At 30.9% G+C, this 18,171-nt stretch overlaps 1 protein-coding gene across 3 annotated transcripts in view; it reads left to right on the top strand.

Annotated features, from left to right (window-relative positions):
- Positions 1-7,524, top strand: part of LOC144440983 (uncharacterized) — a 44,558-nt gene extending 37,034 nt beyond the window's left edge. For all 3 annotated transcript variants that reach the window (XM_078130479.1, XM_078130480.1, XM_078130478.1), the window contains one exon: positions 6,143-7,524. In XM_078130479.1, the coding sequence (XP_077986605.1) occupies positions 6,143-7,162 (1,020 nt within the window). In that variant the 3' untranslated portion in view covers positions 7,163-7,524. The remainder of the gene's footprint in view (positions 1-6,142) is intronic.
- Positions 7,525-18,171: the final 10,647 nt, after the last annotated feature.

Below are 18,171 nucleotides of genomic sequence, written 5' to 3'. Positions count from 1 at the left end.
TCCATGCATGTTCATGTACATGTGTATCTGACTGTCTGTCCCTCTGTTTCCCTGTCAATGCACAGCCTTAGCCTTGACATCCATAACATATACAAGTACACAGCAACCATATTTATCATAAATGTGCACTCCCCCCCCCCTCTTGTATTCTACCTTGATAGAAACACATACAGTGTATAAAGCTTGTGAATGAAAGGAATATGTGTGTGCATGAAGTGTTAGAATATTAGTACTATATTTGCAATTTGTGACTCATTCTATGATATGTGTCCAATGAACATAAAAACTGAGTTAGACAAGTTCACTTTGTTACTATATGGACTTGTTTATAGTACTTTTTCACACTGCACTTTCTAATGATTATCCCTGGCACAACCATATAATGCCAAAGGTCTGTATGTCTGTCTGTCTCAGTCACAGTTTTCTCAAAAAACAAAATTTGGTGCACATATTCTTTAGGATAATGGCTAGAACTGATTATGAAAATTAATGAGCTAGTTACATAATTAATAGTTTTCAGTAATTAAGCTATATCTTAATAATGCATGCTTCAAATTAAATATAATTTGGGACATGAATTGATAACGAAGTGCATAATTATGTATACACATAGACACATACATATGTATACACATAGACACACATATATATATATACACAGACATACACATGTATACACATAGACACATACATATGTATACACAGACACATACATATGTATACACAGACACATACATATGTATACACAGACACATACATATGTATACACATAGACACATACATATGTATACACAGACACATACACATATATACACATAGACACATACATATGTATACACAGACACATACATATGTATACACAGACACATACATATGTATACACACAGACACATACATATGTATACACAGACACATACATATGTATACACATAGACACACATATATATATACACAGACACATACATATGTATACACATAGACACATACATATGTATACACAGACACATACACATATATACACATAGACACATGTATACACAGACATACACATGTATACACATAGACACATACATATGTATACACAGACACATACACATGTATACACAGACATACATATGTATATACACAGACACATACATATGTATACACAGACACATACACATGTATACACAGACACATACATATGTATACACATAGACACATACATATGTATACACATAGACATACATATGTATACACATAGATAGTATTTGTTACACCCAATCTATGAAACTGCCCAATTCATGAAATGTGCATGTAACTTCATGGAGTGGTCAACCTTATACAAATGGGAGTATAGATTATGATCTAAAAAGGCCAAATTGAATTTTTGGGGCAAGAGTTTTGAACTGGGATTTTGATTATCGGACTGTATTAAAAACACAAGCTACACTGAATTATAATAAAATAAGAATTGTGAAGTGATGAGTTTGTAAATACATGATAATAAAGTTGTAAGATTTTTATTCTATTTTGTGTGTGTCCTATAAACATGTATACACATAGACACATACACATGTATACACATAGACATACACAAGTATACACATAGACACATACACATGTATACACATAGACACATACATACGTATACACATAGACACATACATATGTATACACATAGACATACATATGTATACACATAGACACATGTATATACATAGACACATACACATATATACACATATACACATACATATGTATACACATACTATGTTAGACACATACATATGTATACACATAGACATACATATGTATACACATAGACACACATGTATACACATGTGCATAGACACATACACATGTATACACATAGACATACACATGTATACACATATACACATACATATGTATACACATAGACACACATGTATACACTAGACACATGTATACACATAGACACACACACATATATACACATAGACATACACATGTATACACATAGACACATACACATGTATACACAGACAAATACACATGTATTATACACATAGACACATACACATATATACACATAGACACATGCACATATATGTATACAGACATACACATATATACACATAGACACATACACATATATGTATACAGACACACATATATACACATAGACACATACACATATATGTATACAGACATACACATATATACACATAGACACATACACATATATGTATACAGACATACACATATATACACATAGACACATACACATATATGTATACAGACATACACATATATACACATAGACACATACACATATATGTATACAGACACATACACAAGACTATTTTGTTAATATTTTTCTTTAACTGTATGTGTTATGTTATGTTTGTAAAATTAACACAAAGCTGTCATCTTTTTGTTCACAGTCCATATACCTTGACACAGAGGTACCATTACAACACTTTTTACTAATAAAATATCAAATGTTTATAATTTCAAATTTAGTTGTGCATGAAATGTCTTTTTCTGTGCATGTTTCACTGTGTATTACTAGCTGTCATTTTCAGATTGTATCTCAATCTCAGTTTGATAGTTTAGGGTGGTGAACCTTTTGAGTTTTGCTAATAGTTTGGTCAGTACTTGCTTTGCTGAAGGGGAATTCATTATAAATATTGCTAGTAATGGTATTGTCATGCTTGCATTTAGCAAGTTCTAACATCATCATGTGTGTGTGTGTGTGTGTGTGTGTGTGTGTGTGTCTGTCTGTCTGTCTGTCTGTGTGTGTGCGTGTGTGTGTGTGTGTTCATGTAGGTGTGTGTGTGTGTGTGTGTGTGTGTGTGTGTGTGTGTGTGTGTGTGTGTGTGTGTGTAAACAACTTAAAGTCAAAAACTGCTGGACCGATTGCTTTGATATTTGGTGGTCATGTTACTTCTGGTGTCTAGTTGGGAAATTATTCAAATGAAAATGATTGCATCAGAGATGTGGGTTTTGAGTCAAAAAATGTGATTATTGGTCAAAAAACTTAAACTCCAAAAATACTGGGCAGATTGGCATGAAATTTAGTGGGAACATTCTTAGGGGTGAATGAATTAAGATTTGTTCATGACATGATAATTCCCTCAGTAATATGCAAATTAGGGCTAAAAATGTGTCTTTTTGGTCAAAAACCTGTAATTCCAAAACTACTCTGCAGACTGGGCTGAAATTTAATAGGGATGCATCTGTGGGTGTATAGATGAAGAAATATTAAGCATATAATGATCTCGAGTGATATGCAAATTAGGTGTAAAAATGTGAATTTTGGTCAAAAATTTATTTCTCAGAAAGTACTTGGTCAATGAGACTGAAACTTGGTGAGATGTTTCTAGAAGTGTTATTCAGCAGATTTTCTTCAAAAATATTTTGACACAATTGGCCCTGGCAACCATGACCATGCCCTTAGCAATAACCAAATGGCAGTATATTTTGGTCAAATAACAATATCTGGTAGGCAAGTGAGTAAACATTCAAAAAATGTATGCAGATATCCCTAGCAACCATGACCACGCCCATGGCAACAGTCAAACAGTTGTGTATTTCACAAAGATAACAACAGGGATTAATAGACAATTGAATAAACATTCAAAAAATGTATGTAAATTTGCCTAGCAACAAGACCATGCCCATAGCAACAGTCAAATAATCATGTATATTGCAAAGATAACAGGAAATGAAAGAAAAATGAATAAACATTCAAAAAATGTATGCAAATGTGCATAGTAACAAGACCATGCCCATAGCAACAGCCAAATGATCACATATATATTGCGAAGATAACAAGGATTAATAGACAATTCTCGCTATCTGCAATACAATTCTATGCATCGCTAAGGAGTCAAATGGAATGCAGTCTCGTGACCGCGCTTGCATTTGTTGACACCTACACTTCTGGTCGCCTATGTCAATACACGTGAATGTTTCTTCCAAACAGTTTAATTTGTAACAAATAAGATAAACGCAAGTTTTAAGCTCATATAATTATGGAGGTGGGAAATTTAAATATGTACAGTATCTTTCCAGAGCAAAATTACAAGAGATGTCTACAACTGAAAATGGGAAAGAAACATTCCTGTGTATTAGCATAGCCAACCGGAAGTGTAGTTGTCGACATTAGAACGCGTTGTCGCACGAATTCGTTCCATTTGACTCCACAGTAATGTGTAGAATTGTATTGCAGGTAGCAAGAATTGAATAAACATTCAAAAAATGTATGTAAATTTGCCTAGCAACAAGACCACGCCCATAGCAACAGCCAAATGATCACGTATATTGCAAAGATAACAAGGATTGATAGACAAATGAATAAACATTTTAAAATGTATACAAATGTGCCTGGCAACAAGACCATGCCCATAGCAACAGCCAAATGATCATGTATATTGCAAAGATAATATCAGGAATTCATACACAAGTGGACAAAAATATTCAAAAATGTATGCAAATGTACCTAGCAACATGACCACACCCATAGCAACAGCCAACTGATCGCGTATATCGCAAAGATAGCAATATGGTTGGATAGGCAACTGGATAGCAAATGAACACCTATTGTTAGCATGGACTATCATATGGATAAACATTTTTAAAAACTGCACAGTTGTGCTACAATGCCATTGGTTGCATTTTTTTTTTTTAAAAACAGCCCTGGTGTCTGTGATATTTTGTTGCTACTTTCCCATATTAGATAATTATAATTGATTCTGTATATATGAAATACATTTTATAAGCAAGGTAAGGTGATATGTGGTCATTGGTGTCAAAGGTAGTGATACACTAGTAATGTATATCAGCAAATAGATGAGATTAGATTTGATTACACTATGCTATGTAGTCCCCTTTCAGCAAAGTAACTCTGCAAACACAGCATAATAATGCATGTTACACACCTACATCAATATATAATGTTTTCCCCATTCTCAAATACTAACACATGTGTGCAGATTGACTTTATTAACATTAAACTTCATAATACAAAAGTTTTGCATCTGTAAACACTGTTCTGTCTTCTCTTGTGTGTGTTTAGAATGTGTTCATGTACCCAAGTTTGTCAATACTGTCAATATATGTTTTATAGTGCACAAACATTTTAGTGGGAGAACACTGTCTCACATTGTGGTTCAACTTTGGTTGATAAACAATTTTTCACTAGAGTGTTATTATAGCCAATCGTATTCATCAGTACGTGTAAATGTATTAGTGTACACTGGTGATTTCTTGTTAGCTGTTATGTTTATTGCCATTTGTTCTTTTGTGAGCACTCGTTACATACATCTGACATAGTACTATTGGTTTTCCCAAGCCACATGTTGAAACATACAGGTACAGTACTTCAGAACACACTGTTCAAAAAGAGTATGAGCACAGAGCTCAGACAATGATCATATCATTATTGTTTGGTCGTTTTCTTTCTTTCAATTTCAAATGTTGAGTGTTATATTGTAAGACAGATTCTGGTTGGCTACTTGTAAGCACAAGATTGGGTTTGGGAAAACCTATGGCATTATGTCAGATGTATGTAATGAGTGCTCACAAAAGAACAAATGACAGTAAACGTAACAGCCAAAAAGAAATCATACATCGGATTTTAATCAGATTGGGATTTGACCTTGTTCCCAAAATATTCTTGTGCCATTTAATCCAGCGAAAATACTTCAATTTTTTATTTGAGGACATTTCAAAAAGTATTTTACTTAGGGATACAAGCAGATTCCATTAGAATTAAAATCGTTTTTGTTGGCCGAGAACGAAACTGGTTCAAGTGGATTGTCTACATCCAAAAGCTTTGCACTGTCAGTGGTGATCATAAAACAATTGTGGTTGTCTGATCAAAAAATGATACAGTAACTCCAGTTACAATTAGTATACAGTGACTGTTGAAAACATGATGACAGATTCAAAACCGAGCTTTCATTCAAGATTCCACACTTCACTGCCTACAGATGACATACTGACCACTAATTAACACTAACAGATACAATGTCATTTTATAAGTAACTGATCAATTTTGATTGAATATATCTTGTCCTAGTTGCAGCTAGTGTAGGTTTAATAGGTTTAGTGTCAAATATCTATCATTTTCTCTTTGTATGTATGTCAAACTTTCCATATGATTTTCCTACAGGATGGTACTGAGGACTACCTATTGCATGCTGTGTCACCATCATTATCAACCCATGTACCTAAACCACCCAATGCTACACCCAATACCATGCCTCCTAAGACTGGACATAGCACAGTAGGAAAGACAGATGAGAACTGGTCACCAGATCAACCTTTGACCCCATCCAATACACCATTGGCAGGACCCAATGCTCCAATGATGCCAAACCCTAGCCCTGCTAGTCCTGAGAAGATCCCATTGAGAACCATAACAGAAGCAAATAGTGAAACCATACCTGATAATTTCCTATATTCACCATCCCCACCACCTAGTTTGACTGTCATGCCTCCTAAGTCTGAGGGAACATCAACAAGCTGGTCACCTGCTTTAAATAGCCTTATTCCACAAGTGTCAGATAAATCTAAACCATCACCAATACAGTCATTCCATACTGTAGTGTTAGAAGCACCGTCACCAGAGCCTTGGCCTCAAGTCAATGAAAGGGATTACTATAACAGAAGTCCAGACAGTAGTAAGAGATCTGCACAGTCTGACTTGGCAGCTCAGAAATTAGCAGAGCAGCAAAGTCTGGAAGATGAAGCACCAGCACCACCACCTCCATCCCCAGAACCCAGAGACTCTCCATTGAAAGAACTAGATGAGGAAAATGAACCTTTTGTTAATGAGAATATGGAGGTAGGCAAGACATCATCAAAGTCATCTCTAGCACCACTACAGGAGGAGGGAGAAGAAGAAGAAGAAGAAGAAGAACTTGGAGAAACAGATGATCAAATACTAAAGGACAAAGACAGTGAAACTGTTCCTGAACTTAGTTTAGAAACACTAAATATAAATGATGAGACACATGCAGCAGAAACTGATGACAGCAACTTAGATGATAGAAAGAATGAAAGGGACACTGTAGAAGAGACCATTGTAAATGTAGTTGAACAAACAAGAGATATATCCACAGACATTACACAACAAAATGTTGAAGATCAACATGCTAGTAGTGAGCAAACTGAACAAAATAATTCATAATGTACACTTTTGATTGACATGTTGAACTTGTTGAGGCATTGAACATTTAAAACAAAGTAATGCAAAAAATGCTGTCGTTGGGGGCGCTCTTACCCCATGTTTGCTAATATTGTAAATCTGTCACACATTTGAGTAGTGTATATAGTAAATAAGCATCCATTGTATAAGATTGCTTCATATGTATTTGTTGTGGATCATTCTTTACAGAATATCGCATTATGTTGTATATCATCTATTCATTCCAACTTATTTTCTGTACAGAGTTACAAATACCATACAATAGGCTTAAGTTGTCCTTCTAGCATTACTCTGTCTACTATAGTCTTATTAACAATACCTCTTCTACTGCTTGATGTTGTTTGTACAGGTTTTTACACTAACATTTTTATGCAATAGAAAATAAAGTGATTTGATATTAATCTCTTTGTTGTAAATTTGTTCAAGATCTTGAATTTGTCTGAATACCAGAATATGTCAATTCAATTCGATTCAATAACTCAAATTATCCCAAATGATAGGAGGGTTTAAATTAAAAATGTTGACTATAGGAGGGTTTAAATTAATAATGTTGACTATAGGAGGGTTTAAATTAATAATGTTAACTATAGGAGGGTTTAAATTAATAATGTTGACTATAGGAGGATTTAAATTAATAATGTTGACTATAGGAGGGTTTAAATTAAAAATGTTGACTATAGGAGGGTTTAAATTAATAATGTTGACTATAGGAGGGTTTAAATTAATAATGTTGACTATTGACTATAGGAGGGTTTAAATTAAAAATGTTAACTATAGGAGGGTTTAAATTAATAATGTTGACTATTGACTATAGGAGGGTTTAAATTAATAATGTTGACTATTGACTATAGGAGGGTTTAAATTAATAATGTTGACTATTGACTATAGGAGGGTTTAAATTAATAATGTTGACTATTGACTATAGGAGGGTTTAAATTAATAATGTTGACTATTGACTATAGGAGGGTTTAAATTAATAATGTTGACTATTGACTATAGGAGGGTTTAAATTAATAATGTTGACTATTGACTATAGGAGGGTTTAAATTAATAATGTTGACTATTGACTATAGGAGGGTTTAAATTAATAATGTTGACTATTGACTATAGGAGGGTTTAAATTAATAATGTTGACTATTGACTATAGGAGGGTTTAAATTAATAATGTTGACTATTGACTATAGGAGGGTTTAAATTAATAATGTTGACTATTGACTATAGGAGGGTTTAAATTAATAATGTTAACTATAGGAGGGTTTAAATTAATAATGTTAACTATAGGAGGATTTAAATTGATAATGTTAACTGTAGGAGGGTTTAAATTAATAATGTTGACTATAGGAGGGTTTAAATTAATAATGTTGACTGTTAACTATAGGAGGGTTTAAATTAATAATGTTAACTATAGGAGGGTTTAAATTAATAATGTTAACTATAGGAGGGTTTAAATTAATAATGTTAACTATAGGAGGGTTTAAATTAATAATGTTGACTATAGGAGGGTTTAAATTAATAATGTTAACTATAGGAGGGTTTAAATTAATAATGTTGACTATAGGAGGGTTTAAATTAATAATGTTAACTATAGGAGGGTTTAAATTAATAATGTTAACTATAGGAGGGTTTAAATTAATAATGTTGACTATAGGAGGGTTTAAATTAATAATGTTGACTATAGGAGGGTTTAAATTGATAATGTTGACTATAGGAGGGTTTAAATTAATAATGTTGACTATTGACTATAGGAGGGTTTAAATTAATAATGTTAACTATAGGAGGGTTTAAATTAATAATGTTGACTTGACTATAGGAGGGTTTAAATTAATAATGTTGACTATAGGAGGGTTTAAATTAATAATGTTGACTATAGGAGGGTTTAAATTGGTAATGTTGACTATTGACTATAGGAGGGTTTAAATTAATAATGTTGACTATAGGAGGGTTTAAATTAATAATGTTAACTATAGGAGGGTTTAAATTAATAATGTTGACTATTGACTATAGGAGGGTTTAAATTAATAATGTTGACTATAGGAGGGTTTAAATTAATAATGTTAACTATAGGAGGGTTTAAATTAATAATGTTGACTATAGGAGGGTTTAAATTAATAATGTTGACTATAGGAGGGTTTAAATTGATAATGTTGACTATAGGAGGGTTTAAATTAATAATGTTGACTATAGGAGGGTTTAAATTAATAATGTTGACTATAGGAGGGTTTAAATTAATAATGTTGACTATAGGAGGGTTTAAATTGATAATGTTGACTATAGGAGGGTTTAAATTAATGTTGACTATAGGAGGGTTTAAATTAATAATGTTGACTTAACTATAGGAGGGTTTAAATTAATAATGTTGACTATAGGAGGGTTTAAATTAATAATGTTGACTATAGGAGGGTTTAAATTAATAATGTTGACTATAGGAGGGTTTAAATTAATAATGTTGACTATAGGAGGGTTTAAATTAATAATGTTGACTGTTAACTATAGGAGGGTTTAAATTAATAATGTTGACTATTGACTATAGGAGGGTTTAAATTGATAATGTTGACTGTTGACTATAGGAGGGTTTAAATTGATAATGTTGACTATAGGAGGGTTTAAATTAATAATGTTGACTATTGACTATAGGAGGGTTTAAATTGATAATGTTGACTATAGGAGGGTTTAAATTAATAATGTTGACTATAGGAGGGTTTAAATTAATAATGTTGACTATTGACTATAGGAGGGTTTAAATTAATAATGTTGACTGTTGACTATAGGAGGGTTTAAATTGATAATGTTGACTATAGGAGGGTTTAAATTAATAATGTTGACTATAGGAGGGTTTAAATTAATAATGTTGACTATAGGAGGGTTTAAATTAATAATGTTGACTATAGGAGGGTTTAAATTAATAATGTTGACTATAGGAGGGTTTAAATTAATAATGTTAACTATAGGAGGGTTTAAATTAATAATGTTGACTATAGGAGGGTTTAAATTAATAATGTTGACTATAGGAGGGTTTAAATTAATAATGTTGACTGTTAACTATAGGAGGGTTTAAATTAATAATGTTGACTATTGACTATAGGAGGGTTTAAATTAATAATGTTGACTATAGGAGGGTTTAAATTAATAATGTTGACTATAGGAGGGTTTAAATTAATAATGTTGACTATAAGAGGGTTTAAATTGATAATGTTAACTATAAGAGGGTTTAAATTAATAATGTTGACTATAGGAGGGTTTAAATTGATAATGTTGACTGTTGACTATAGGAGGGTTTAAATTGATAATGTTGACTGTTGACTATAGGAGGGTTTAAATTAATAATGTTGACTATAGGAGGGTTTAAATTAATAATGTTGACTATAGGAGGGTTTAAATTAATAATGTTGACTATTGACTATAGGAGGGTTTAAATTAATAATGTTGACTATTGACTATAGGAGGGTTTAAATTAATAATGTTGACTATAGGAGGTTTAAATTAATAATGTTGACTATTGACTATAGGAGGGTTTAAATTGATAATGTTGACTATAGGAGGGTTTAAATTAATAATGTTGACTATAGGAGGTTTAAATTAATAATGTTGACTATAGGAGGTTTAAATTAATAATGTTGACTATTGACTATAGGAGGGTTTAAATTGATAATGTTGACTATAGGAGGGTTTAAATTAATAATGTTGACTGTTGACTATAGGAGGGTTTAAATTAATAATGTTGACTATAGGAGGGTTTAAATTAATAATGTTGACTATTGACTATAGGAGGGTTTAAATTAATAATGTTGACTATAGGAGGTTTAAATTAATAATGTTGACTATTGACTATAGGAGGGTTTAAATTGATAATGTTGACTATAGGAGGGTTTAAATTAATAATGTTGACTGTTGACTATAGGAGGGTTTAAATTAATAATGTTAACTATAGGAGGGTTTAAATTAATAATGTTAACTATAGGAGGGTTTAAATTAATAATGTTGACTTAACTATAGGAGGGTTTAAATTAATAATGTTGACTATTGACTATAGGAGGGTTTAAATTAATAATGTTGACTATTGACTATAGGAGGGTTTAAATTAATAATGTTGACTATAGGAGGGTTTAAATTAATAATGTTGACTATAGGAGGGTTTAAATTAATAATGTTGACTATAGGAGGGTTTAAATTGATAATGTTGACTGTTAACTATAGGAGGGTTTAAATTAATAATGTTGACTATAGGAGGGTTTAAATTAATAATGTTGACTATAGGAGGGTTTAAATTAATAATGTTGACTGTTAACTATAGGAGGATTTAAATTAATAATGTTGACTATTGACTATAGGAGGGTTTAAATTAATAATGTTGACTATAGGAGGGTTTAAATTAATAATGTTGACTATAGGAGGGTTCAAATTAATAATGTTGACTGTTAACTATAGGAGGGTTTAAATTAATAATGTTGACTATAGGAGGGTTTAAATTAATAATGTTGACTATAGGAGGGTTTAAATTAATAATGTTGACTATAGGAGGGTTTAAATTAATAATGTTAACTATAGGAGGGTTTAAATTAATAATGTTGACTGTTAACTATAGGAGGGTTTAAATTAATAATGTTGACTATAGGAGGGTTTAAATTAATAATGTTGACTATAGGAGGGTTTAAATTAATAATGTTGACTATAGGAGGGTTTAAATTAATAATGTTAACTATAGGAGGATTTAAATTAATAATGTTGACTATTGACTATAGGAGGGTTCAAATTAATAATGTTGACTGTTAACTATAGGAGGGTTTAAATTAATAATGTTGACTATAGGAGGGTTTAAATTAATAATGTTGACTATAGGAGGGTTTAAATTAATAATGTTGACTTCACTATAGGAGGGTTTAAATTGATAATGTTGACTGTTAACTATAGGAGGGTTTAAATTAATAATGTTAACTATAGGAGGGTTTAAATTAATAATGTTGACTATAGGAGGGTTTAAATTAATAATGTTGACTATAGGAGGGTTTAAATTAATAATGTTAACTATAGGAGGGTTTAAATTAATAATGTTAACTATAGGAGGGTTTAAATTAATAATGTTGACTATAGGAGGGTTTAAATTAATAATGTTGACTATAGGAGGGTTTAAATTAATAATGTTGACTATAGGAGGGTTTAAATTAATAATGTTGACTATAGGAGGGTTTAAATTAATAATGTTAACTATAGGAGGGTTTAAATTAATAATGTTAACTATAGGAGGGTTTAAATTAATAATGTTGACTATAGGAGGGTTTAAATTAATAATGTTGACTATAGGAGGTTTAAATTAATAATGTTGACTATAGGAGGGTTTAAATTAATAATGTTGACTGTTAACTATAGGAGGGTTTAAATTAATAATGTTGACTATTGACTATAGGAGGGTTTAAATTAATAATGTTGACTATAGGAGGGTTTAAATTGATAATGTTGACTATAGGAGGGTTTAAATTAATAATGTTGACTATAGGAGGGTTTAAATTAATAATGTTGACTTCACTATAGGAGGGTTTAAATTAATATTGTTGACTATAGGAGGGTTTAAATTGATAATGTTGACTATAGGAGGGTTTAAATTGATAATGTTGACTTCACTATAGGAGGGTTTAAATTGATAATGTTGACTTCACTATAGGAGGGTTTAAATTAATAATGTTGACTATAGGAGGGTTTAAATTAATAATGTTGACTTCACTATAGGAGGGTTTAAATTAATATTGTTGACTATAGGAGGGTTTAAATTGATAATGTTGACTATAGGAGTGTTTAAATTAATAATGTTTATTACATTATTAATTTAAACCCTCCTATAGTCAACATTATTAATTTCAACCTCCTATAGTCAATAGTCAACATTATTAATTTAAACCCTCCTATAGTCAACATTATTAATTTAAACCCTCCTATAGTCAACATTATTAATTTAAACCCTCCTATAGTTAACATTATTAATTTAAACCCTCCTATAGTTAACATTATTAATTTAAACCCTCCTATAGTCAACATTATTAATTTAAACCCTCCTATAGTCAACATTATCAATTTAAACCTCCTATAGTCAATAGTCAACATTATTAATTTAAACCCTCCTATAGTCAACATTATTAATTTAAACCCTCCTATAGTCAACATTATTAATTTAAACCCTCCTATAGTTAACATTATTAATTCAAACCCTCCTATAGTTAACATTATTAATTTAAACCCTCCTATAGTCAACATTATTAATTTAAACCCTCCTATAGTCAACATTATCAATTTAAACCTCCTATAGTCAATAGTCAACATTATTAATTTAAACCCTCCTATAGTCAACATTATTAATTTAAACCCTCCTATAGTCAACATTATTAATTTAAACCCTCCTATAGTCAACATTATCAATTTAAACCCTCCTATAGTCAATAGTCAACATTATTAATTTAAACCCTCCTATAGTCAATAGTCAACATTATTAATTTAAACCCTCCTATAGTTAACATTATTAATTTAAACCCTCCTATAGTCAACATTATCAATTTAAACCCTCCTATAGTCAATAGTCAACATTATTAATTTAAACCCGCCTATAGTCAACATTATTAATTTAAACCCTCCTATAGTCAATAGTCAACATTATCAATTTAAACCCTCCTATAGTCAACATTATTAATTTAAACCCTCCTATAGTCAACATTATTAATTTAAACCCTCCTATAGTCAAGTCAACATTATTAATTTAAACCCTCCTATAGTCAAGTCAACATTATTAATTTAAACCCTCCTATAGTCAACATTATCAATTTAAACCCTCCTATAGTCAACATTATCAATTTAAACCTCCTATAGTCAACATTATTAATTTAAACCCTCCTATAGTTAACATTATTAATTTAAACCCTCCTATAGTCAACATTATCAATTTAAACCCTCCTATAGTCAATAGTCAACATTATTAATTTAAACCCTCCTATAGTCAACATTATTAATTTAAACCCTCCTATAGTCAATAGTCAACATTATTAATTTAAACCCTCCTATAGTTAACATTATTAATTTAAACCCTCCTATAGTCAACATTATTAATTTAAACCCTCCTATAGTCAACATTATTAATTTAAACCCTCCTATAGTGAAGTCAACATTATCAATTTAAACCCTCCCATAGTCAAGTCAACATTATCAATTTAAACCCTCCTATAGTTAACATTATTAATTTAAACCCTCCTATAGTTAACATTATCAATTTAAACCCTCCCATAGTCAAGTCAACATTATCAATTTAAACCCTCCTATAGTCAATATTATTAATTTAAACCCTCCTATAGTTAACATTATTAATTTAAACCCTCCTATAGTCAATAGTTAACATTATTAATTTAAACCCTCCTATAGTCAACATTATTAATTTAAACCCTCCTATAGTCAACATTATCAATTTAAACCCTCCTATAGTCAATAGTCAACATTATTAATTTAAACCCTCCTATAGTCAACATTATTAATTTAAACCCTCCTATAGTCAATAGTTAACATTATTAATTTAAACCCTCCTATAGTTAACATTATTAATTTAAACCCTCCTATAGTCAATAGTTAACATTATTAATTTAAACCCTCCTATAGTTAACATTATTAATTTAAACCCTCCTATAGTCAATAGTCAACATTATTAATTTAAACCCTCCTATAGTCAATAGTTAACATTATTAATTTAAACCCTCCTATAGTTAACATTATTAATTTAAACCCTCCTATAGTCAATAGTCAACATTATTAATTTAAACCCTCCTATAGTCAATAGTTAACATTATTAATTTAAACCCTCCTATAGTTAACATTATTAATTTAAACCCTCCTATAGTTAACAGTCAACATTATTAATTTAAACCCTCCTATAGTCAATAGTCAACATTATCAATTTAAACCCTCCTATAGTCAACATTATCAATTTAAACCCTCCTATAGTCAATAGTCAACATTATTAATTTAAACCCTCCTATAGTCAATAGTCAACATTATTAATTTAAACCCTCCTATAGTCAATAGTCAACATTATTAATTTAAACCCTCCTATAGTTAACAGTCAACATTATTAATTTAAACCCTCCTATAGTCAATAGTCAACATTATTAATTTAAACCCTCCTATAGTCAACATTATTAATTTAAACCCTCCTATAGTCAATAGTCAACATTATTAATTTAAACCCTCCTATAGTTAACATTATTAATTTAAACCCTCCTATAGTCAATAGTCAACATTATTAATTTAAACCCTCCTATAGTTAACATTATTAATTTAAACCCTCCTATAGTCAATAGTCAACATTATTAATTTAAACCCTCCTATAGTCAACATTATTAATTTAAACCCTCCTATAGTCAACATTATTAATTTAAACCCTCCTATAGTTAACATTATTAATTTAAACCCTCCTATAGTCAATAGTCAACATTATTAATTTAAACCCTCCTATAGTTAACATTATTAATTTAAACCCTCCTATAGTTAACATTATCAATTTAAACCCTCCTATAGTCAATAGTTAACATTATTAATTTAAACCCTCCTATAGTCAACATTATTAATTTAAACCCTCCTATAGTTAACATTATCAATTTAAACCCTCCTATAGTCAACATTATTAATTTAAACCCTCCTATAGTTAACATTATCAATTTAAACCTCCTATAGTCAATAGTCAACATTATTAATTTAAACCCTCCTATAGTCAACATTATTAATTTAAACCCTCCTATAGTCAACATTATTAATTTAAACCCTCCTATAGTCAACATTATCAATTTAAACCCTCCTATAGTCAACATTATTAATTTAAACCCTCCTATAGTCAACATTATTAATTTAAACCCTCCTATAGTCAACATTATTAATTTAAACCCTCCTATAGTCAACATTATTAATTTAAACCCTCCTATAGTCAACATTATTAATTTAAACCCTCCTATAGTCAAGTCAACATTACCAATTTAAACCCTCCTATAGTCAACATTATTAATTTAAACCCTTCTATAGTCAACATTATCAATTTCCTATAGTTAACAGTCAACATTATTAATTTAAACCCTCCTATAGTTAACAGTCAACATTATTAATTTAAACCCTCCTATAGTCAACATTATTAATTTAATCCCTCCTATAGTCAACATTATTAATTTAAACCCTCCTATAGTCAACATTATCAATTTAAACCCTCCTATAGTCAACATTATTAATTTAAACCCTCCTATAGTCAACATTATTAATTTAAACCCTCCTATAGTTAACATTATCAATTTAAACCCTCCTATAGTCAACATTATTAATTTAAACCTCCTATAGTCAACATTATTAATTTAAACCCTCCTATAGTCAACATTATTAATTTAAACCCTCCTATAGTCAACATTATTAATTTAAACCCTCCTATAGTCAACATTATTAATTTAAACCCTCCTATAGTTAACAGTTAACATTATCAATTTAAACCCTCCTATAGTCAAGTCAACATTACCAATTTAAACCCTCCTATAGTCAACATTATTAATTTAAACCCTTCTATAGTCAACATTATTAATTTAAGCCCTCCTATAGTCAACATTATTAATTTAAACCTCCTATAGTCAACATTATTAATTTAAACCTCCTCATTAAATTCCAGCCCAATCTGTTAAATCACATTTTTTGACCCAAATCACACACCTGTGATGCGATCATTTTGATTTGAACAATTTCCAAACTAGACCCCCACAAGTAATATCCCCACCAAATACCAAGCCAATCGGGTTAGCAGTTTTTGAGTTTAAGTCGTACACACACACACACACACACACACACACACACACACACACACACACACACACACACACACACACACACACACGGACGGATGGACGGACGGACAGACAGACAGACACAGCTCGATGCCTATAGGCTATAGCACTACTGAACCTACATTGTAGTTCAGTTGTGCTAAAAATCTACCTCCCACCTATTCTAAAATTGAGCGTAATCAGAACCACACAATTTTGTGTAATAAGCCTAATGTGAATAAAGTCGTTCTAATGAATAGGTGGTGATCTCACCTCATATCTATGAAGTAGAATGCATCATTTTATTCATTAGTTTCCAAATTGTGTATGTACGTACACACACACACACACACACACACACACACACACACACACACACACACACACACACACACACACACACATACATACACACACAGAGACAGACACACATAGACACACACAGACACAGTCACACACACACAGACAGACAGACAGACAGACACACACACAGACAGACAGACAGACATACAGATAGACAGACAGGCAGATAGATAGACACATACACATACACATACACAGACACAGACACAGACACAGAGAGACACGTATAATATAAGCTTAGGTAACAAAAGAATTAAGGGGAGAACATTTGATTATATTTTCCATATGCAGAAGCAATGCAAATTTTTTTTCTCGGTTACCAATTTTGTAATGTACGGTTCATAGCTATACCTACATGTCACTGGTTTACAACTAACTTGTTCTGTGTAAGTAGCAATAAGTAGCAGTTAACAATCCATGCTTCTATTAAAGATAGATAGCTGGTAAAAAAAATCCATGAGGAGCTAACTGATCACTTGGCTAACTGACCTTTAAACCAATTTATTATTACCAAACAAAATAATCAAGTTTGAACCAACCTTGGAAAATGCGCTACCACTAATTAACAAACTTGGTCTAACAACCCACACAGTTGGTTATATGGTAAACGCAATGTCATACACTTATTTAACATTGATAGTGTTAGGAATCCCCTTCCCTTTATTGCTAACGACCCTTTCCATGGCCACCACATCCTCCAAAAAGAGAACTACCAAGCCACTAAACTATAGTTTCAACAAATAAAGTCTTGCGAATAATCTCCCGATATGTATAGAAGAAAATTTTTCAAGACAAAAACACGAAACACACCTT

The sequence above is a fragment of the Glandiceps talaboti genome, chromosome 10, assembly GCF_964340395.1.
Source record: "Glandiceps talaboti chromosome 10, keGlaTala1.1, whole genome shotgun sequence".
Taxonomy (NCBI): Eukaryota; Metazoa; Hemichordata; class Enteropneusta; family Spengelidae; genus Glandiceps; species Glandiceps talaboti.
The sequence above is the reverse complement of the archived record's forward strand: the minus strand, read 5'-3'. Positions and strand labels throughout refer to the sequence as shown.